The following is a 22,875-nucleotide window of genomic DNA, read 5'->3' on the forward strand; positions in this document are numbered from 1 at the left end:
ATGATGTAGTGTTGATGATGATGTAGTATTGATGATGATGTAGTGTTGATGATGATGATGTGTTGATGATGATGATGTGTTGATGATGATGTAGTGTTGATGATGTAGTGTTTATGATGATGATGTAGTGTTGATGATGATGATGTAGTGTTGATGATGATGATGTGTTGATGATGATGTAGTGTTGATGATGTAGTGTTGATGATGATGATGTAGTGTTGATGATGATGATGATGATGTGTTGATGATGTGTTGATGATGATGTAGTGTTGATGATGTAGTGTTGATGATGATGTAGTGTTGATGATGATGATGTAGTGTTGATGATGATGATGTGTTGATGATGATGATGTAGTGTTGATGTTGTAGTGTTGATGATGATGTAGTGTTGATGGTGATGATGCAGTGTTGATGATGATGATGTGTTGATGATGTAGTGTTGATGATGATGATGTAGTGTTGATGATGATGTAGTATTGATGATGATGTAGTGTTGATGATGATGATGTGTTGATGATGATGTAGTGTTGATGATGTAGTGTTGATGATGTAGTGTTGATGATGATGATGTAGTGTTGATGATGATGATGTAGTGTTGATGATGATGATGATGATGATGTGTTGATGATGTGATGATGATGTAGTGTTGATGATGTAGTGTTGATGATGTAGTGTTGATGATGTAGTGTTGATGATGATGATGTGTTGATGATGATGATGATGTAGTGTTGATGATGATGATGTAGTGTTGATGATGTAGTGTTGATGATGATGATGTAGTGTTGATGATGATGATGTAGTGTTGATGATGATGATGTGTTGATGATGATGATGATGATGTAGTGTTGATGATGTAGTGTTGATGATGATGTAGTGTTGATGATGTAGTGTTGATGATGATGATGTAGTGTTGATGATGATGTAGTGTTGATGATGATGATGTAGTGTTGATGATGTAGATGTGTTGATGATGATGATGTAGTGTTGATGATGTAGTGTTGATGATGATGATGTAGTGTTGATGATGTAGTGTTGATGGTGATGATGCAGTGTTGATGATGATGTAGTGTTGATGATGATGAAGTGTTGATGATGATGAAGTGTTGATGATGTAGTATTGATGATGATGTTTTGATGATGATGATGATGTGTTGATGATGATGTAGTGTTGATGATGTAGTGTTGATGATGTAGTGTTGATGATGATGATATAGTGTTGATGATGATGATGTAGTATTGATGATGATGATGATGTGTTGGTGATGATGTAGTGTTGATGATGTAGTGTTGATGATGATGTAGTGTTGATGATGATGTAGTGTTGATGATGATGTGTTGATGTTGATGATGTAGTGTTGATGATGATGATGTAGTGTTGATGATGATGATGTAGTGTTGATGATGATGTGTTGATGATGATGTAGTGTTGATGATGATGCTGTAGTGTTGATGATGAAGTATGTGACCTTGCTGTGCGTGTTTATAACCTTGTGTCCTGTGTCATACAGATTTGGTTCGAGACTGTGGACAAGGACTTCCGTCTGGCTAATTTGCTATGTCTTGATGTGGAGGATGGGGGACATGGTGGCGCCATCTATGGACGGATCATGAAATGTGGTGGCTTTTCCTCCCAGCAGTGGGTATGGAGCAAGCAGGTGAGGGATGATATTGTGTGGATCTGGTTTAAATACTAAATACAGGGTAGGAGACCTTTAAAAGTGGATTGCTTTAGTGGTTCCTGTCAGTACTCATTGGTCCAAAATAACACTCACTCACACACACACACACAGACACACTCACTCACTCACACACACAGACACTCACTCACTCACTCACTCACTCCTTTCTTTTTCTCTCCGTTTCAGTCCGGGAAGACCCAGCTGTACAACCCAGGTAGTGGGAAGTGTTTGTCTGCCACAGGGATAGAACCCCATTCCTTCCTCAAGCTTGTCATCTGCTCAGATCATCCCTTGCTCAACTTTGATCTCATCACAGAGTAGATTCAAGGCGTCAAAGCTCAATGTCAATCTAGTCATGGACTTGGATCTCACATCAGTGAATCATCTAGACATTCTCAGATGACAGTGCTCGGCCCCAAGTCGACTGGGAATGTCATTAAAAGATGGAACAGACAATATGACATTCCAAAGCCCTGATCCACAAAGTATCCACAACGTTACAACTAGGCTAAAGCCTTATCTCTGAATATATATAATCTTGATAGTAACAAACAAAACCGATTGGAAAGGAGCCCAGGGAGACGAGAGGTCCTGAACCTGAGGAAATCTAGACTTGCTTCATTAGGGTTTTATAGCACTGCAGGGAGGGCTATGCAATAGGGAAAATAATATGGTTCATGGACTGTGAGACAGATTATGTAACAACCTGTTGTAACTCTATAGTTTAGCAGAAGCTTATGAATGTTGTAACAATATGAATGCTGTATTGATTGGGACCCTGATCAATATAGTTAGTATGTACTTCTGCCAGGATGTCATATACAAGGGAAATGGTAACAGGGTATGAAACATAAAAAATTTCAGCCAGACCACTGGGCTGGTTAGATGTAATACTTGCCAACGTTCACCAAAACTTACCTGTCCACAAATAATTTAGGTTTGACTCAAAGTATAGTTCATCGTCCAAATGGAATTCATCATTTATTTTTATGTGTGATATATAGTGATTTGTTATCCTGAAATAAGATGGATATCTTCATATACATGTCTAAATTTTAACTCTATTAGGGCAGGTGAATTTGAAAATCTGACAGTCTGCGTTGAAAATGACCGGTCCTGTACCATCTGGGATGGGAAGCATTTTGAATACTGCATAGTAATGCCGTAATTAGGAAGGTGATCGGAACTCAAACATTTGAGACATCAGTTTTTTTTGTTTACACATCAATATGTCAGTGCTAACTGAAGAACCTTGAAAGGGTTGAAAGACAAGATGAAAGTACATTGTCTTTTAGACATGCACCACAGTTATTATTGTACTAACATAATGGCTCACACCTTACAGTGATATGGTCTCATCAAAGGATGGTGATAATTACCTATATCAGCCTATTGAGATGTCAAACAGTGATATCGGCAGTATTGATACATCACATCCAACCTCACAGCATTTCAACAGGTTATCCAGTAAATGCCAAGTAAAGCAAGCATTGCCTTAGCGGTCAAATATTACCTTAGCTGTCATTGTTGCCTTTAGCGGTCAAAAACACCTGTGACTGAAGTCCCATTATGTGAGAACCCATGAAGTTCCAGGGGAGATTATTGGCCTTCAGCAACCCATGCTTGACTATCCGGATTGTGTGGTCAGAGTTGCTGACTCATCAGAGTTGGCTTATTATTGTGCCGATCGATGCTCATGCTGTTGATCACTGAATTGTGTGGTCCAGACTTGATTATTTACAAACCTCCACCATATGCCTGGAATATTGCTGAGTGACGCTTAAAACTAAATTCACTCAAATTATATAAGAAGAAATCAGTGGAGGTTACCATTTGTCTTTCAAACGTCTAGCACGAACTTACTCAACCTGACCGACTGTAGCGCATCGAATGTAATGGCATTGAAACACATTTAACAAATGTTATATTTGCTATAACACTTTTGCAGTGAAGTAGAGATTCTCGTATTCGGGATTTAAACCAACACCCTCAGAGTCAGACACCTAATTGCCAGCAGACAAGGTCAGCCATCTAATCCACTCAGCTACCGTGACCTTGTTTGTTACATCTGACCACTTTCTGAATGGCATTGTGTATTTACAACAAATTCTGTTTGTGGTTGTGGTTATTTCTTCATGTCTTCCAGTGACTGAAAATGCAGACATCTTTTTTCCTTGATGAATGTCCAAACATGCACCGCTATATGCTTGATCATCTATGAGCAATTTAGTAGACACAAATTTGTAGACACAAATTTGAAACAAGGATTTCCTTCAGTCATAATCATCCCATCCTCGATATCTGTGGGCTGTACGTTACAATAAGTTACCACTATACCCTGGATGCATTATGGTTGCCCCATAATTTTATTACCTCCCTTTTCTGGCTCCAATCAGCTAAGTTTGCTGTTACAACTGAGATTGCCAGTGTCAACAAAGATAGCGGTTGCAGCTGTGAAGATATTTTCGCAGTGCGACTCAGATTTTGGGGGAAATCATACAGACAAATTCACAGGTCTAAAAATATATGCAAAAACTTTTTCAGAGAACACTACATCAGTGGTGTTGCCAAGTTTATTCAATTAGATAATTTAAGAAGCGAAAGTGAGTTGTTCTTGGTATGCACAACTTCCCAGCGTAGACACCTGATTGAATAAAAAGCCTTAGTTTAGGAAGGTAATAAAATCATCGGGCCGAGCCGTAGATGCATCCAGGCTATTGTGGAGATTTATCATCATGTATCCTGGAGATTATTGAAGATGTTATCGTCACTGACATCCGAAAATAGTACTGATGATAAGTATTATTAAGCCATTTACAGATTTGCTGCAAAACTTACTTGTTCAAAAGGGGAATGTGGGGTGGTTGTGTGGATAAAGCATTCACTTGTGTCGATTAAGACCTGGGTTTGATTCCCCACATGGGCACAGTGCACTAAGCCCATTTCTGATGTCTCCTGCTGTCCCCTGTATTACCTTTGTGTAGAATTTTTTGCTGCACATTTAAGCCAAAAATTTACTGTAGGAATGTTTTTAATGTGAATTTTTACGTATGTTTTACAGAAGTGATTTTTCAGAAATTCTGTTCCAGGAGTGAACGTGTGATATTACAGTGTTTATGAAACAGATCTTTTACATTTTAGATGAATTATGATTTGAGAACTGGTAAGTGTTGGATGGGTTGTTTTTTATAGGTTACCCTAGGTAATGCACTTGTCCCAAGATGAAATGGTAAACTCATCCTTTGATATCATAGCGTGCTTATAGTTAAATATCATGGTGCTCTCATCCTTAGATGATATTGTAGTCAACTCATCCTTAGATATCAAGCATGCTTATAGTTTTAATGATATCATGTGCACTCATTCTTAAGTGATATATTTCAATAATTTCATGGTGCCATGATATCGTATGACGTGAGCATTATTAGTATTAAACCAAACATTACCTAATGAGAGTCCTAACAAATATGCCTCTCTTACTTGAATGAAATTACTTCCAGTTTGAACCACTTTGTGATTACTACTTTCTGTCAGACACTGGTTTTAGAGACCAGATATTTCTTTTGCCTAAATATGGGGTCTGTCTGTGATATTTATAGAAATATCGGATTTTTCAAAGGCTCTTTCAGATAGATTCTTTGGACTGACACAAAGATAAATGTTTACAATATATCTGTATAATACAAGTAGTGCAGAAGGATATAGCCTACTGGTTAAAGCGTTCACTTGTTATGCAATAACCCAGGTTTGATTCTCCACTTTGATACAGTGTGTCAAGCCCCTGTCTGGTGACCCCTGCTGTGATATTGCTGAAATATGGAATATTGTTAGGGTCATCGTAAAACCATACCCAGCCACATCACAAGCACAGAGACAGGTGTGGATCGTAGTTCTCCTATGTTTTCTTTCTAGGTGTATCAGCACTGTGGTGAATGCAAGTTGTCATGAAATTCATCACTTCCAGTGAGGGACTGAGTTAAGTTTTACGCCATTTGTAACAATATTCCAGCAATATCACTGTGGGGTACACCAGAAATGGGCTTCACACATTGTACACATGTGGAAATTCGAACCCAGGCCTTCAATTTGATAAGTGAACACATTAACTGCAGGGCTACCACACTGCCTCTCATCACTTCCAGCTTTTGTCCAAGAGGATACAACTGGAATATTGTTCAAAGCAGCTTTAAAACCATCTCACTCACTCTTATGAAAAGAGATGTAAGGCTGTAGCTTGAAGATGAAAGATTGCTTTTGTGACTTGTACATATTACTTTTTTCTTTCATGCAACACCACTTCTTCCTTGCATATGATGCATAATTTGTATATTTGATTCTATTTTGAGGTCAGTGGGTGATATTTTGTGTTTTATTGATGATTCTTATAGTTCGTTTGGTTCAAATGAAACAAATAATTAAGTAACTCGAAATAGAGATAAGTGCATGAAACATAACTAAGACAAGTGGTCCTAACACCTCTCTACCCAACAGGATCTGAAATCTGATGTTTTGTGATCTGTCATGGAAAAACTTCTTTTAAGAAACCAGCATATAATACTGTGGTATTCCCACACGTGACCAATGGCTGGTGGAACAGTGATGACTGTTTCCTGACTTGTAGGGTTCACCTGACCTGGCTATGCTAAGCAGCACCTGTGTGTGCTGGTGCTGTTCCACAAGCTACTTGTCGCCAATCATTGTGAAAGCTTGAAAATAGCATGTTATTACATAATGCTTTCTTTAACAACCATTTCTGTCTAATTTAAGTTTCCAGCTCTTATCTCAATTTTGTGTTATGTAGTCATTCATCGCTCTCATTTGAACCCAAACGAACTATGTCACGTAGGACTTATGAATCACTCTCTTGTGGCCTAAGGTGGTCAGAGGCTCATAGAAGTCCTTTGTATCATGATTGATGTTGATGATGTCCATTATGAGTAACTACTCCAAATACGATTATTTACAGATACTAGCGAGTGCAGTGTTAACAGCAAACAATCTGTAGACACATACCTATGAGGGGATGTCCTGAAGATGTAAGCAAGATCTGACAGTTGTTGTTTACTGTTGTTATTTTGTTTGTTTATAGATGACTCTTACGAACTTGGACTATTGACTATGATATCATGGCTTTCTCTGTTGACAAAAGAAGAAGAAATATTTATTGGGCATGAGAGAGTGACCTTTACATATTTGCGTGTTTTCTGACAAATAAACATTTTTTCCTATCTCCTGAATCATATAAAACAGATACTTATTTTCATTCTTGAACATTGTACAAAAGGTCAAATTCAGTGTTTGTTCAGTTGTCTTTCTTTATATAGTTGCTTAAAAAGAGCTAACTCATTTCTTCTCTCAGCAAACCCATGCTGGCCATAAAAGTCGACTTTGCTTGTTGTAAGAGGCGACTAAGGGGATCAGGTGGTCAGACTGGCTGACTTCGTTGACACATGTCATCAGTTCCCAGTTGTGCAGATCAATGCTCATGCTGTTGATCGTTGGATTGTCTGGTTCAGACTCGAATATTTACAGACCGCCTCCACATAGCTGGAACATTGCTGAGTGCGGTGTAAAACTAGAGTCACTCACTCAGTCACTCTCCTCTCAGCAGTTTGGTTGAAAACATAGATCCAAACTTTTTTTGTATAATAGTATCCAACACATTTCTTATCCTGCCTTAGACAGATCATTAGTGATTCCCAACAGCTCACAAGTTAATGGGAATGATTTTTTTTATGGATAGACGACTTCTTTATTGCAATGGATCTGATGTTTCGGTGTAGATGCTAACACCATTGTTAAGCAAGGGATGTTGCATCCTTTGCTGTAAAGTCATTCCATATAATTTGTTTCTTCTCTTCATACATACTTCTGTATCTGACTCAAAGAAGTTTACTCGCTGTTTTAGGAGATTTGTTTATCAATTGGCATACAGTTCACCCAAACTAACTCTCACTTATGTACAATATGATATACTGGATACATTTTCTCAAAAAGTCTCCCCAACTTGCCAGGGGTTTTAAGAAATTTGGAAATATATATGTTCTAAAGTATAATATTGTTGAAACTGAGCTAACTTTGTAACGTGTTAAACTAATTTACAAAATACATCTTTCAGTACATTTTTTTTCATGTTGTGATAAGAAATATATTCACATTTCTTCCATATATGTTACAATAATTGTATATCTTCCCTAAAGGGGTCAAGATGTGTATCTCTGGTTGGTTGTGCAATTATGTTGTGTATTCAGAGGCGTTTGTAGATCTACCATCAACTCATTGAAGGTGCTCTGTAGAAGCAGGATTCTCAGCTGTATATAATATGGAGTAAACTATTTTATGGCATGGTTTGTGTTCATTACTCCACCTGATTGAATCTTGCGGAATGATAACTACATCAAAGTCTTTGACTACTACTACTGCTGTTAATTCAACTGCTGTTATTGAATCTACTACTACTGTATCTACTTCTGTTAAATCAACTGCTGTTATTAAATCGACTACTACTACTACTACGACGACGATGACAATGATGACAACTACCACTACTACTACTGCTGTTACTATTACAACTACATCAGTTTCTACTACAGCTTCTATGTTAGCTGCTGCTGCTGCTGCTGCTACTGCTACTACTACTACTCCTATTAAGTTTACTGCTACTACTGTAATTTGTATGAAACTACACCCTGTGCATGAACACAGTCTTTACATATTGCCCTAAAGGCATCAAAATGTCTTATGTGGAGTTGCAACCAGGCGTTTCTATGGTCAGGCCTTTCGTCCAGTTTAACCATGTTTTGACAGATCTTTGGTTTCTCAGCCTTAAACTGTCTGGTACGAGGGTTGGCTGAAAAGTTCTCAGCCTGAGTGTTTTTTCCCCACCAGGTAGAGACAGGTGTTTGCCACCAATGAGGACAATCATTTAGTGAATCATAGACACAAGAACTACAAACGTACTAATAGTTTTATCTCAACTACAGCTCTTTTGGTAAACCTACCCTCTGAAATCATCAGAAATGGACAAAACTGAATACAGGGCAGTCATCAAGTACTTGCAAAAGAAAGGGATGTCCCCAACACAGATACATGCTGACATGGTCTCCACTCTAGGGGATGATGCTCCTTCATTTTCAAAAGTAAAGAAGTGGGCTGCAGAATTTAAGCATGGCAGACAAAGCCTTGATGATGACCCTGGCTCAGGAAGGCCTTCAACAGCAACCACTCCAGAAAACATCACGCGAGTGCTCGATATGTTGATGGATGATCAACGATTGACTACTCGACATATTGCTAGTGTAGTGGGCATCTCTCATGAGAGGGTTGAGCATATTATCACCAACGAATTAGGAATGACGAAAGTTTCTGCAAGATGGGTGCCAAAGCTCTTGACAGCAGAACAGAAACGTGTCAGGTTCCAGACGTCCCTTGACAATTTGCGTCGTTTTGAAGCAGATCCCGATGATTTTGTGGCACGATTTGTAACCATGGATGAGACCTGGATACATCACTTTCAACCAGAAACAAAACTACAGTCAAAACAGTGGAAGCATCCTGATTCACCAGCTCCGAAGAAAGCCAAGTCTGTTCCTTCAGCTGGAAAGGTGATGGCATCAGTCTTTTGGGATTCCAGGGGTATTCTGCTCATTGATTATCTTGAAGAAGGTCAAACTATCAACGGCAGATACTATGCTGATCTACTGAACCAGTTGCGAGAAGCAATCAAAGCCAAACGACGAGGGATGATCGCTAAAGGTGTCCTCTTCCACCAAGACAATGCGCCTGTTCACAAATCGGTGGTGGCCATGTCAACAATCCGCGATTGTGGCTTTGAACTCATTGACCATCCTCCTTATTCACCTGATTTGGCTCCTTCTGACTTCCACCTGTTCCCCAAAATGAAAAAGGAACTCGCCGGTCGCCATTTTGCAAGTAATGATGACGTCATTTCCGCTGTGACTGATTTTTTTAGGGTAGCTGAAGAAGATTTCTTCCTGACCGGGATTCGGGCCTTGCAGCATCGCTGGCAAAAGTGTGTGAACTTGGAAGGGGACTATGTAGAAAAATAAATTACAAACGTGGACTTTGTAACTTTTTTTCACAACGAGGCTTAGAACTTTTCAGCCAACCCTCGTAGCATCAGTTGGCAGAGTTTTCTTCCCACTTCAATCTGAAATAGTAAGGGCAGTGGGGTTGCCCCATGGTTAGAGTGTTCGCTCTTCTCGGAAGACCTGGTTTGATACCCCACATGGCGGCTGAAGTGTGTCGTCTGCTTCATTCTGGAAGCCTGTTTGAAACAGAAGTGTATCATCAGCTTGAAGGAGGAAGCCATTGATGTGTTGTCTGCTTAAAGCAAGAAACCTACTGTACAACAATTAGTAGGTCATTTTGTCATCTGGCCCATGAAGATCCAGGGTAGAATGTCTTCAGTCTTAAAAGGCAACTATGATTGTCGTATGAAGTGACTAACAGGATCAGGTGGTCGGTCGCTGACTTGGTTGACACGTCATCAATTTCCAGCTGCACAAATCGATGCTCATGCTGTTGATCTCTGGATTTCTGGTCCAGACTTAATTATTTACAGACCACCGATTTATAGCTAGAATATTGGTGAGTGCGGCATAAAACTAAAGTCACTCCTTTTCTCATCTCATTATACCATCATCAACACCAAATCAGGCCCACTTACATTTATTTCAAAGACCAGTTAAGTGTTTCTACACATACAACAAAGTCAACGTAGCATACACTGCTAGACATCTCACTGAGGTAGCTTACCTTTGTCAAAACATACATATAGTTGAAGACAACAGCTTGTTTATACTGTGGACTAGACTGCTGGTTACAGCCTTTCTGATCACAAAAATGACCGAGATTTCATTCTCCATCTTATCCTGTCCTGCTGGGACATTCAGAGCTTGAGTTAAACGATGTTAGCCTACTTGCACCAGGTGCAACCCAAGATAAAAACAGTTGCACAAGCCAAATTCCAGTTGCAATGTAGTCTGTTAAAGATGTCTTGAAGCTATTCAGAGTTTAGAAGAAAAATTAACTGGCTCACTTATGCTCATGTCAGATTTACTGCTGATCTGTTTCACAAAAACTGACCTGCACATGGTGCACGTTTGACTAATAACAAGGTTACACTCTGTAATATTGGGTTGCACCAGTGTATTCTGATAATACTGGCAACAGGAAAGAAACTATAAATAAATGATTGATATCCCCACCACTGATCAATATGCATGATAATCACATGACAGTACAAATCTGCATGCCACTACTGTTTACGCACAAGATGTGTTTTAAGAGAGTGAGTTCAGCAATATCAGCAATATTTCAGCCATACAGTGACAGGAAATGTTGTGCATACATAATAAATACATGTAATTAAATAGCCAGTCATCGATGGATTGTAAAATAACTACAGTATCACAAAAGGAGTTAAAACTAGCTATCAATAAAGTATGCTCAACTCTTCAACATCATCACATATGCTTCACCCTCAAATAACATGAAGTATGCTTTACCCTTTAATAGAACACTTTACAATTTTACAGCATGAACTATGTCTTACCCTTTAACATCATGAAGTCTGTTTTACCCATAAACATTATGAAGTCTGGTTTACCTTTCAACATCATATAGTATGCTCTACTTTAATCGCTGCAAAGTATGCTTTACTCTTTAACATCATGGAGTATACTTTTCCCTTAAACAAAATGAAGTATGTTTCACCCTTTAACATCATGGAGTATACTTTCCCCTCAAACAAAATGAAGTATGATTCACCTTTTAACATCATGAAGCATGCTTTACTTTCATGAAGTATCCATTATCCTTAAACATCACATCGTGGTAGTGTGCTTTTTAGCCTTTTAACAACATAGAGTATGCCCTTATGTCTGTGCCCCCACAACTACTGACATTCCTCCATCACATCCTGTGGTTCCTCCTTTACTTTAACTTGGTACAGATCCACAATACAACTCTCCTGTTGGGTGTTCTCTGGACAAGTCTCTTCCTTCTTGTGTTCACTGTGATGCATGTATCGCTCAAACTCTTCTCCTGCACAATCTCTTCTTCGTCCCCACATGCCCACAATGTCTTCCGGTATTATATTAACCTCTTTGTCACGCCCTTCCTGTCTTATTGCCTTTTCAATGTTTTCAGAAATATTCATATCAGTCATACTTTCTTCATCTTCTGAGTCTCTGATTTGATTCTCATTCTCTATAATGAGTCCACTATGATTAATGGTCTTTTCAGTCATACTAACACACAGCTCTCTCTGTCTGTTGATCTTATCTCGGTGCACCCTCATGTGGGCATTGAGGTTCCCTGAGGTCGTGCATCCTCTGTCACAGAACTGACATCGGTATGGCCTTTCTCCAGTGTGGGTTCGGATATGAATCCTTAGTGATGACGCTTCTGCGAAGCATTTAGCACAGATGTCGCACATATAGGGTCTCTCATCGGAGTGACAGATAAGGTGGCGTTTTAGAGTGCTTGATCTGGCAAACCCTCTAAAACACTGGTCACATTTGAATGGCCTCTCTCCTGTATGCACACGAATATGTTCTTGAACCAGCACAAAGTGTGCAAATGACTTCTGACAATGCTTGCACTGATATTTGCGGTCACCTTCTATGTTAGTCCAATGTTCTGAAGGCTCGTGATATTTTTTGGGGCGCCCTATCTTGTGGCGGTCTTCAATTCCCCCTGTTTCTTTTAGACGTGTTGCAAACCTACAAATAACCGAGGTTGCAACATTCATGATTTTGGAGATCTGTCTTTGAGATGTACCATCTTGAAGAAGTGACCTGATTTTCTCTCTTTTTTCCCTTGACAGTTTCCTCAAACGCTTTTTCTCTGTCGGCTTTTCAATTTCTGGAATTGGTATTTCATCGCTGCATGTTTTCCCTTTCTGACGAGATGCGGGCATTACAGCATTTTGCCTTGGCATTCTCTTGATTTATGGTAGCACTCTCACTCTTACTCTGTGGAGTGTGGTCTAATCACTGGTATGACTTCATGACATTCAAGACTTCTGCTTCTCCTGGTCTAAATTATCTGCAAAAAAAAAAAAAAAAATGTCATATACATGGTGTGGAACGGAGGGTGGCCATGTGGTCACAATGACTTCACATGTTTTAGTGAATAGGTGACTTTAGTTTTCCGCTGCACTCAGCAATATTCCAGCTATATGGCGGCTGTCGGTAAGTAATCAAGTCTGGACCAGACAATCCAATGATCAACAACATAAGCATTGATCAGCGCAATTGGGAACCGATGACCTTTGTCAACCAAGTTAGCGAGCCTGACTACCCAATCCCGTTAGTTGCCTCTAATGACAAGCATAGTCGCCTTATATGGCAAGCATGGGTTGCTAGAGACCTATTCTACCCTGGGACCTTCACAGGTCACAAGTTTAGTAAAAAATGTGAAGTCCTTTAAAAGTTTCATCCATGTGGGGAATCAAACGTGGGCATTCAGTGTTATGAGCAAACACCATAACCACTAGGCTACTACACAACCCCTCTAGATATATAAACATCCAGATATCTGAACTATGGTAAGACTTCCACCTGCATTCCCCCTAAATTCTAACGATGAGGAAACTTTCCTCGAGGAGCATGTTTTAGGTAGATCTAGAGACGTAATTTCCATAGACTTACATGTTAATTTAGTGCAGCATAAAAGTTTTCATGGATGCAATTTCGTAACATCCAAGCCCAATTTCGCACATTTGTGAGGAATAATTTCTGTTTAATTTTCCGTTACTTACTTATCAAATAGCAATTGTGCATTGTGGAACCATTCGTAATGTGATGTCAGTAGTTAAATAATGGTCGGAAAACTGAACTGAAATTAAGATGTTTTCACATTTGCCAGGCGAATTTCACAAAGATCCATCCTAAACTCACTTCAATAAATTCATACTACACTGAAATAAAATGTCAGTATATGGAAATTACGTCCGAACGGAACTGGCACGGGTCTGTACAACTACAAACTGTAGTTTGACATATAGGCCCCAATGCCCCGTTACCTCTCAGTCCTTTACGACATCCGTCGGGGCTTGATTTAAATTAACACGTGCTGAAGTAGTATTTATTTCACTCACTAAGAATTACATTCACTCACGAAAGCATTGCCTTAAATCGTTCTTCTGGAACATAATGGCCGTATACCACACAGAATATTATTCACCTGTCTGCAAATTCTATCTGCAGGGGCATAAGTTCGAAGGGAGGTAATCTCGAGTTGTTCTGTATTGTGGGTTACCACTAAAACATACCGTTTACGTGCGCTTCGATTATTTCAGCGTCGGAAAGATAGCTCGTCCCAACGACCGAGACGTTTGAATTTTGTGGAGGATGGGTTAAAAATATTTTAGCAAACCAATGATTTATATACAATAATTATAAGATTTTTTTGTGATATTGCCTAAGGTCAGTAATCAGATGATTCCACTACTAGAGATTTAACAGTCCAAGCTCTGTGTTGGCAGATTAAATGATAGCTTAAAATAAAACAAACCAGTTATAAGTCTTGTAACGGTGTTTTATTTATATTATGAGGATAGGCTAGATTTTGACAGGACTGGTAAAAAGATTGACCACTAAACAGATACTGCACTTGAAAACATTCTACTTAACCAGACAAACATCCTTGACAAGCACAGCAAACCAAACCTCATCCAGACTCACTTAGACTCATACTACCAGAATCATACCCACATATACACAGATGCATCCATCGCACACAACAAACCCATAGGAATAGGCATACATGTACATACAACTCCCACAATAACCACAAACCTACATTATACAAATTACACTAACATCAACACAGCAGAACTTACATCCATTCTCACAGCTCTCCATATCAGCCCAACCCTCCCATCCACACACTTCCTAATAATCACCGACTCGCTATCAGCTATTAAACAACTCAAAAACAAACACCATCATCACCCTACAAATTCACTCACTAAACCAACTAAATAAACATATTACATTTTTATGGATCCCTGCACACACACTTAACATAGGCATTAAGACAGCAGGCACAGCAACAAAACTAGTCACTACCCATCCATCCCCACCCATTCACTTACACACATCCATAACAGAAATTAAACAGCTCATCAAATCACACATATCCACGCTTAGCTACAAACATAACATAAACACAAGCAAGTCCATCTGGGTCAAAAGCATCATCACACAGCCCATCACCAAAACACCCACATTTTCAGAATCATCCTTCATGGACAACCTCATCACACGTCTAATCACAGGCAACGCAAACTTAAATCACAATCTTTTCACACAAAACAGACACCCTGATGGGCTTTGCTCCCATTGCAAACCCCTAGAAACAACAGAACACATCTCCACACAATGCCACTTCCAACACTCTAACATCATTCAACTACAAAACTCTCTAAAAGCCAAACACCAAAATAACATCTATCACTTACTCAGCCCCCTAAACCCCAAAACTATCTTTAATGCCAGAGCCATATACCAAAACAGACCCAGCTACTTCCACCACACTGCCTCTCCTCTCCAGAGCCACCTAATCCTATAGATAACGGTATCACAAACTGGAGGACGGTCGTCTTCTCCGACGTACGCCCCAGGCCAACAAAGCTCCCCAAAACAAACGCTATACCGCTACCCAGTTACATAACACATAGCCCCTCTCACAGCCCCTCCCGCAGAACATGTAAACAACCAAGCTATTAATACACACTAAACCCTCATTTCACAAATCTGTACAGTTATTACAACACAAAGTTTCATTTTAAATTACCTTTTATTTAACTTTTTACCAAACCATTGTACCCAGTCTTACCCCTTTTTTATCACCATCCAAACACATACTAGGCCTTTGCGCTATCAAGTCACAGAATGTCAGAATAATTATAAGTTTTTGAATGTTTAATAGCAGGGCTTCAAATTTTACTGGAGAGAATGCTAGTTTGGGGTCCCCATTTATCGTCAAATCAACGTTGTGCACGTGCATCAGTTTTTTCTTGAAAGTTTGTTAATGCTTATGCTTTCTGTCCAAATTGAAAGTTCATGTTTCCCTGCTCTTTTGAAGAGGACAAGAGCCATCCTTATGTGGTCTGTTTGAAGCTGGGAGCCATCACTGTGTGGTGTGGTGTGGTTGAAGCTGGGAGCCATCACTTTTGTCTGGTGTTGTCTGGTTGAAGCAGGAATCATTGTGTTGTCTGGTTTAAGCATGGAGCCATCATTGTGTGGTCTGGTTGAAGCATGGAGCCATCACATTTGTCTGGTGTGGTCTGGTTGAAGCAAAAGCCATCATTGTATGGTCTGGTTGAAGTAGGGAGACAAAACTGTGTGGTCCGTTAAAGCAGGAGCAGTCACTGTGTGGTCTAGCTGAACCAGGGGACTGTCATTCTGTAGCCTGGTTGAAGCAGGGAGGTATCACTGTGTGGTCTGGTTGAACCAGGGAGTCATCACAGTGTAGTCTGTTTGATGCAGAGAGCCATCAAAGTGTTGTCTGGTTGAAGCAGGGAGTCATAACTGAGTAATCTGGTTGTAGCAGGGAGACATCATGTAACAAACAAAACTGCAAAATCTGCATCGTAATCAATCGTTCAGACACTTTTTACAGCACAGTATCTGGTGTCAAATACCGTAAACGACAGTATAAATGCACCCAAAAAATGTAATCTATCTACTCACCTGCAAAAAATGCAAAAAACAATATGTTGGGGAAACCAAAAGATGTTTCAAAACGAGACTGAATGAACACTATGCTGACATCACACACAACAGAGATAAACCTGTTGCAATCCACTTCAACTCGGAAAAACATGGCAAATCAGTTCTCACCTATGAGATCATCGCACAACTCTGAGCATCACCCAAAAGAGGAGATCACTCGAACTAAGGTGGATATTCAGACTCCACACGTTCGCCCCACAAGGCCTCAATGATAAGATAGTCGGCTATGGTATCCCCCTAGTCCTATTTATCTTTGTTTACACTGGTGATTTAGCCATGGTGGTTTCATTAATATCGTTATTATTACACACATATCTTTCAGCATATCTGTGCCAAGCATCAAGAGAGTCTTTCCAAAATGGATTTTTGACTTTTTAGTGTATAGAAATTATGGTTCCTAGGAGAAGATGTTGCAAAAGGAAACCGGGAAGATCATAGTTCTTAGAACTAACGATATATCTCTTCAAGCATGAAGGTTTTAACGAAAGGACAAAGGTTTTCACATCGACCATTCTAAGACAGCCTTCTTCGTACATTCGTACTAAATTAGTTCGTTTTGTCTGCTTTGACATTCCGTATAAATTTGAAAAATTCAGTAATAAATGTGTTTGGGGAATTAGGGAGAGATGAGAAGATGTGGACCATCGTGGATAAAGCTAAACGTTTTACGACGGTTATTTCTCCAGTCAACGTTAAATTGCGTCTTCTCCAGTTACATAGAATTCTCTTTATAATTTCGCGTCTCTTCTTTGTATTGATTACCCACAAGTTTTCTAAATGAGCATTAAATTTGATTCCCAATACGTCATAATTCCCATTATACCAATACAGCTGATAATCATGCGATAAAACTGTCTGACTACCTGTCATTGAACCTATCCATACTGCTTTTGTTTTGTCTATATTTTTTTCAAACCAGCTGGCATATTGTGAAAGGAGGGCAAAGTTTCCATAGCTTCCTTTAGATCCGACTAAAACCTATTCAGTGTCTAAAAATCTAAAATTCGTGTAAAATCCAATTCTGGCCAATAATATGCTCGATGTCGTTTAACACAATTCCTTTATTTTGTTGTTGTCTCTGATCATTATTCCTAGTATTTCTACTACCAATAAGAATAAATACGGAGAGATGGGATCACCCTGTCTACATCCCCTTTCGTTGTCGAAAAACTCATTTTGTATCATTCACGAGGATGCATTAGAAATCAGTATGTTAACCCATTTTTGAATGTTGCGTCCAAAACCAAAATTATATAGGACCATCTTAATGAATGTTTTTGACACAGTGTCGAACCCATTTTCAAAGTCAATTAAAATGAGTAAACCTTTTACGTTTATGTTTTGCCTTTTGGTTTCAAACTTAAAGCCATAGAGTCTAATATTTTCCGAAATGCATCTTCCAGGAATGACTCCAGTTTGATTTTCGAGTACATTCAATGTTTTTTTAAATCCTATTTGTTATACAAGTACTTATAACTTTATACAATGCATTTTAGAGGGATATAGGTTGCCAATTCTTCAGAAACCTATCTTTACCTGGCTTAGGGATACATGTAATTACACCTCTGTTCATTGTGATAGTCATAGAATACTTGTTGAAAGTTACATTTCAGTGAATCCAAATTTTGAGATTTTTCCAGAAAAAAAAGAATTCGATAGGGAAACCATCTAAGCCTGGACTTACGTTATTTTTCATTGATTTAACAGCATGTGAAAGTTCTTCAAGACTAATGTCACACACCAATTCGTTTGACTGCTCTTTATTTAGAGATGGAGCGGTGATAGCTTTGAATACGGCTTTAATGTTTTAATGTCATCGTCTCTCTCACAACTTGGTTTATACAGATTGTCATAAAATCAATATAATAAACAAACAGGAAATGAAGTGTGTATGCATAGTATCAAGCTGCAAACTAACAACAACCCCATTGTCCAAATGATGGAATCAATCAACATTCAGTAAGCTTGTTTATCATGAAAGATGTACATCGAAATGCTGCTTTATGCAATAAACAGGGAGTTGTTATCACGCAAGTGGTATGTGTCGTTATGTATCCCCATATTCTTTACTGCAGTTTAGTAGATAAGTGCTTCAGTTTGCAAATGACCTATCGTTTGATGTTGATTCAAGTTCTACTTTACTAAACTGCTACCTAACAAATTGATCTCAGATTAAAACATTTCATTCCAAATTTGTAAAATCTTATTAAGGTACTAAGGAATGATGATATTTTACATGTAAGATTAAAAAATCTATCGGCACCAGTTTGACGTGTTGGTCATGGGTTAACTAACACAGTGATTAAAACTGAACAAAGTAAGTGAGGGATATTGGTGTTTTTATGATTCATATTTTATCAGTGTGTCGAAGAATAAATAGATCATTATTCAAGATTTCCAAATATCCCTAACTAATTTTGTCCGACATATATATTTTCCCATTACACGCAAATTATCCGTAGTTAGTAATTAGAAAAATCTGTTTAGACGAAAAAGAAATATTGATTTTAAAAAGAAACAGTATATAATCATCTTCCCTCTCTCTGAGAGAAGCATGGCATTATTCGTTCATTTTTTAATAGCTTTATCTGCACAAAAGAATGGATTATCAAAAATATGAAACGATATATATGAGGATCATTATATATATATTAATATATGAATGAGGATCATTAGATACACACAGCTGTAACTTCCTAACCTGTGACTACTTACTTAGATAACAATATATATATATATATGTATGTATGTATGTATGTATGTATATATATATATCTCTGTGTGTGTGTGTGTGTGTGTGTGTGTGTGTGTGTGTGTGTGTGTGTGTGTGTGTGTGTGTGTGTGTGTGTGTGTGTGTACGTACACACAGATAACATGAAACGCAATTGTTATCTAAGTAGTCATAGGTTAAGAAGTTACAGTTGTGTGTATCTAATGATCCTCATTCACAGATACATAAAAAACTGACAACTTAACACAAAACAATATGCAATCAACCAAATTCGGAGCGTATGCTTGCTTACGTCACAATTAAGAAGTTGACCTCCATAAATCTTGCTTATCGCATGCATTCCACTTCTAAATACACATTAAAGATTTAAGCTACTTCCAGAGGCTTCTGAAGGAGACATCTAAACTAGGGACCTGACTGTTTTTATTCCAGAAGCTGTCTTAACTGACTTGAATCACTCATTAATGAACAAAACAGAAGGCTTCATTAAATAACAGGGGATTAGGTCCCGTGTTTTGGAAATATCACCTTTCTAACATTCTAAATGTCTTGGAAACATAATCTTACGAGCTTGTAAATGTAGAACTTTTTGCAGTGATACCAGTGCAACAATTATTATCATTTTTTCGAAATACAGAGGTGTTTCCTGTTCATTTGAAACTATTCTGGCAGCGTTTTAGATGAAGTTGTTATCTCCGACCGTAAGACTAAGGGTTCCATCCACAATGAAAGAGGTAAATATTTTGTCATTTTATGTTAACATCCCAGTATTTCTTGGTCTGGTAAATGTTTGTTATTGCTTGACAGATACCCTTGACTTACACACAGATGAAGCGAGAAAGATTTTGCTCCAACCGAAGCCTACAGATAAGTGAAACAGGAACTGAAGGAATTTGGTCAGTCATGTGACTATTTGTGGTGCTTCAGGAGAAGACAAGACAACAATGGCTCTGGTGCTGGGTTCACAGTATAGACAAAAGGGATACGAGGTCGTGTTTGTGGACAGACTTAAGAAGTTTGACTTTGACCGCTGCCTTATTACTTACTCAAGAGTATTCCTCATTGTAGATGATTTGTTTAGTACAGTTGGGGTATCTGCTAATACTTCACATGTTAAATACTTTCTGAATAATCTTCTCCCCCATTTAGAACAAAAGCAGAGAGCAGCAAAGGAACAGAAGTCAGAAATGAGCGAAAACAGAGATTACAGTATAAAAATCCAGGAAGAAAATGCAAAGTGTCAAAGAATGTGAAACAAAGGATATTCATGTTGTCTTCACATCAAAATCCTACAATTTCCTTGATGGACTTGCAAAATTGCAGTATGAGGGTTTCAAATTGTTCAAGGGTCAAACTGTAGTGGACTTAACAAAACAAGAAAAATGCAGACTTTCTGACAAAGAGAAAAAGACAATATTTGAACAACATAGGCGTGCCTTTGGTGACTACTCTGTGCAACATATTCCAGATTATAGTGAGCTAGAAGTCTATGTATATGGATATCCTCTCATTGTAAACTTTGTTTTGAATTTTCCTCATTTTGTAAAAAACGCAAAATCGTTTTTCAAGGAACCACTGTTTTATCTTAGGTTAGAACTAAAGCAGTTACTTGAAGACAGAAATGATAAATCTGCCATTTTGGTTCTGATGCTGCTGTGTGAAGACAAATTGAACCTGACCAGGATAGACAGTGGAGATGAAGACAAGGAAATGGACAGGATGGTCAAAGCTGTTCAAGACCTGATGCCTAGTACTACACGTTCAGGAATGTACAAAGCAGCTAAAAGTTTTCGAGGTACATTCTTCACAAGAGGAGACACTATCGGCTTTGCCCATTCTTCCATCTATGATGCTTGTGCCTGCACCTTGTACAATACCAGTCCTGTCTTTGTTTTGAAGCATTGTAATGATGACTTTCTGTTTGAAAGACTACAAGGTGAAAAGGTTGAAGAAACTAAAGTTGATGATCATCTCCATCTTATATATGTCTCAGATAATTATGATGACCTACTTTCCACATGCTTTTTTTGTACCTGGGTACTTTTGGGAACAGGAAAGATGCAGTCATGGTCAAAAACAATGCTATCAGTGTTCACGAAACAGTCTGTAGCCAAATCTTAGTCAAGTAGCATGTTTTTAGAAAGTCATCCAATACTTAGGTCGTCATAAGAATATAAGAGGCGGTACATTTGCTGTGAGATGTTAGTCGCCATGGGATGTTTAGATTACAGAATGGAGCAGTTGCTCCAGGAGTTAGGTGTTTTACAGGTAGATCGTTTTTCTTCATTCAACATTGCAATTATTGTACAATTCTTTAGCTTAGATACATATATGTTTTTCTAATAAACATCTAATCCGGAAATGATACTGATTATAATGCTGCAACTGTCGTAAGTCTATGTTGAAGTATGGGAGCTGCAATCACCTTAGCGCTATGACTGTCCTTAGTCTATGTTAAAGTATGGGAGTTGTGATCACCTTAGTGCTCTATGACTGTCGTAAGTCTATGTGAAGTATGGGAGTTGTGATCACCTTAGTGGTGTGACTGTTTTAAGTCTATGTTAAAGTATGGGAGTTGTGATCACCTTAGTGCTCTATGACTGTCGTAAGTCTATGTGAAGTATGGGAGTTGTGATCACCTTAGTGCTCTATGACTGTCGTAAGTCTATGTTAAAGTATGGGAGTTGTGATCACCTTAGTGCTCTATGACTGTCGTAAGTCTATGTGAAGTATGGGAGTTGTGATCACCTTAGTGCTCTATGACTGTCGTAAATCTGTGTTAAAGTATGGGAGTTGTGATCACCTTAGTGCTCTATGACTGTCGTAAGTCTATGTGAAGTATGGGAGTTGTGATCACCTTAGTGCTCTATGACTGTCGTAAGTCTATGTTAAAGTATGGGAGTTGTGATCACCTTAGTGCTCTATGACTGTCGTAAGTCTATGTGAAGTATGGGAGTTGTGATCACCTTAGTGCTCTATGACTGTCGTAAGTCTATGTGAAGTATGGGAGTTGTGATCACCTTAGTGCTCTATGACTGTCGTAAGTCTATGTTAAAGTATGGGAGTTGTGATCACCTTAGTGCTCTATGACTGTCGTAAGTCTATGTGAAGTATGGGAGTTGTGATCACCTTAGTGCTCTATGACTGTCGTAAGTCTATGTTAAAGTATGGGAGTTGTGATCACCTTAGTGCTCTATGACTGTCGTAAGTCTATGTGAAGTATGGGAGTTGTGATCACCTTAGTGCTCTATGACTGTCGTAAGTCTATGTGAAGTATGGGAGTTGTGATCACCTTAGTGCTATGACTGTTTTAAGTCTATGTTAAAGTATGGGAGTTGCAATCACCTTAGTGCTCAATATCCAGTACTTTTTCGTGAGTCAGGTAAACTTTCTCCACTACCTTGTTTAACAGTAACTCAAAGAATACATAAAGTTAAATTCTCCTTAAGTTTCTTTAAAACGGGAGAACATTGCAATGATTTCAGCCCATGTGACTTAGAAAAGAAACTCACTCATGATAACTTATGTGAACTCAGACATACTAGTGTCTGCATGTATTAGTTATTCCATATTGTATTTAAATGCTGCATGCCTTGTGCATTTATAATCTGGATGTATAAAATGGCGTTCAAGGATCCAAACAAAACATTTATTGTGGTAATGCTTTTACTATACCCCTACATCTGGTATGGTTAAT

General features: G+C 38.6%; 2 protein-coding genes across 5 annotated transcripts in view; one reads left to right on the top strand and one right to left on the bottom strand.

Annotated features, from left to right (window-relative positions):
• Positions 1-8,024, top strand: part of LOC137255985 (polypeptide N-acetylgalactosaminyltransferase 11-like) — a 30,503-nt gene extending 22,479 nt beyond the window's left edge. For both annotated transcript variants that reach the window (XM_067793620.1, XM_067793622.1), the window contains exons 12-13: positions 1,509-1,655; positions 1,866-8,024. In XM_067793620.1, coding sequence (XP_067649721.1) covers positions 1,509-1,655; positions 1,866-2,000 — 282 coding nt within the window. In that variant the 3' untranslated portion in view covers positions 2,001-8,024. The remainder of the gene's footprint in view (positions 1-1,508; positions 1,656-1,865) is intronic.
• A 2,330-nt stretch (positions 8,025-10,354) lies between these two features.
• On the bottom strand, positions 10,355-13,937 carry LOC137255829 (oocyte zinc finger protein XlCOF28-like). Of its 3 annotated transcripts, none has more exons than XM_067793396.1 (2): positions 13,893-13,937; positions 10,355-12,752 (listed from the first exon to the last, which is right to left on the bottom strand). In XM_067793396.1, the coding sequence occupies exon 2, from the start codon at positions 12,643-12,645 to the stop codon at positions 11,599-11,601; it is 1,047 nt and encodes a 348-aa protein (XP_067649497.1). In that variant the 5' UTR covers positions 12,646-12,752; positions 13,893-13,937; the 3' UTR covers positions 10,355-11,598. The 3 variants fall into 3 exon arrangements, with proteins under 3 accessions (XP_067649497.1, XP_067649496.1, XP_067649498.1); XM_067793395.1 differs by having other exon boundaries at positions 13,827-13,927; XM_067793397.1 differs by having other exon boundaries at positions 13,732-13,896.
• Positions 13,938-22,875: the final 8,938 nt, after the last annotated feature.

The sequence above is a fragment of the Haliotis asinina genome, chromosome 11 (genome assembly GCF_037392515.1).
Source record: "Haliotis asinina isolate JCU_RB_2024 chromosome 11, JCU_Hal_asi_v2, whole genome shotgun sequence".
Taxonomy (NCBI): domain Eukaryota; kingdom Metazoa; phylum Mollusca; class Gastropoda; order Lepetellida; family Haliotidae; genus Haliotis; species Haliotis asinina.

Bases quoted from the DNA above. Each gene is read 5' to 3' on its own strand.
- LOC137255829 (XM_067793396.1), bottom strand. From the start codon at position 12,645: ATGCCAAGGCAAAATGCTGTAATGCCCGCATCTCGTCAGAAAGGGAAA.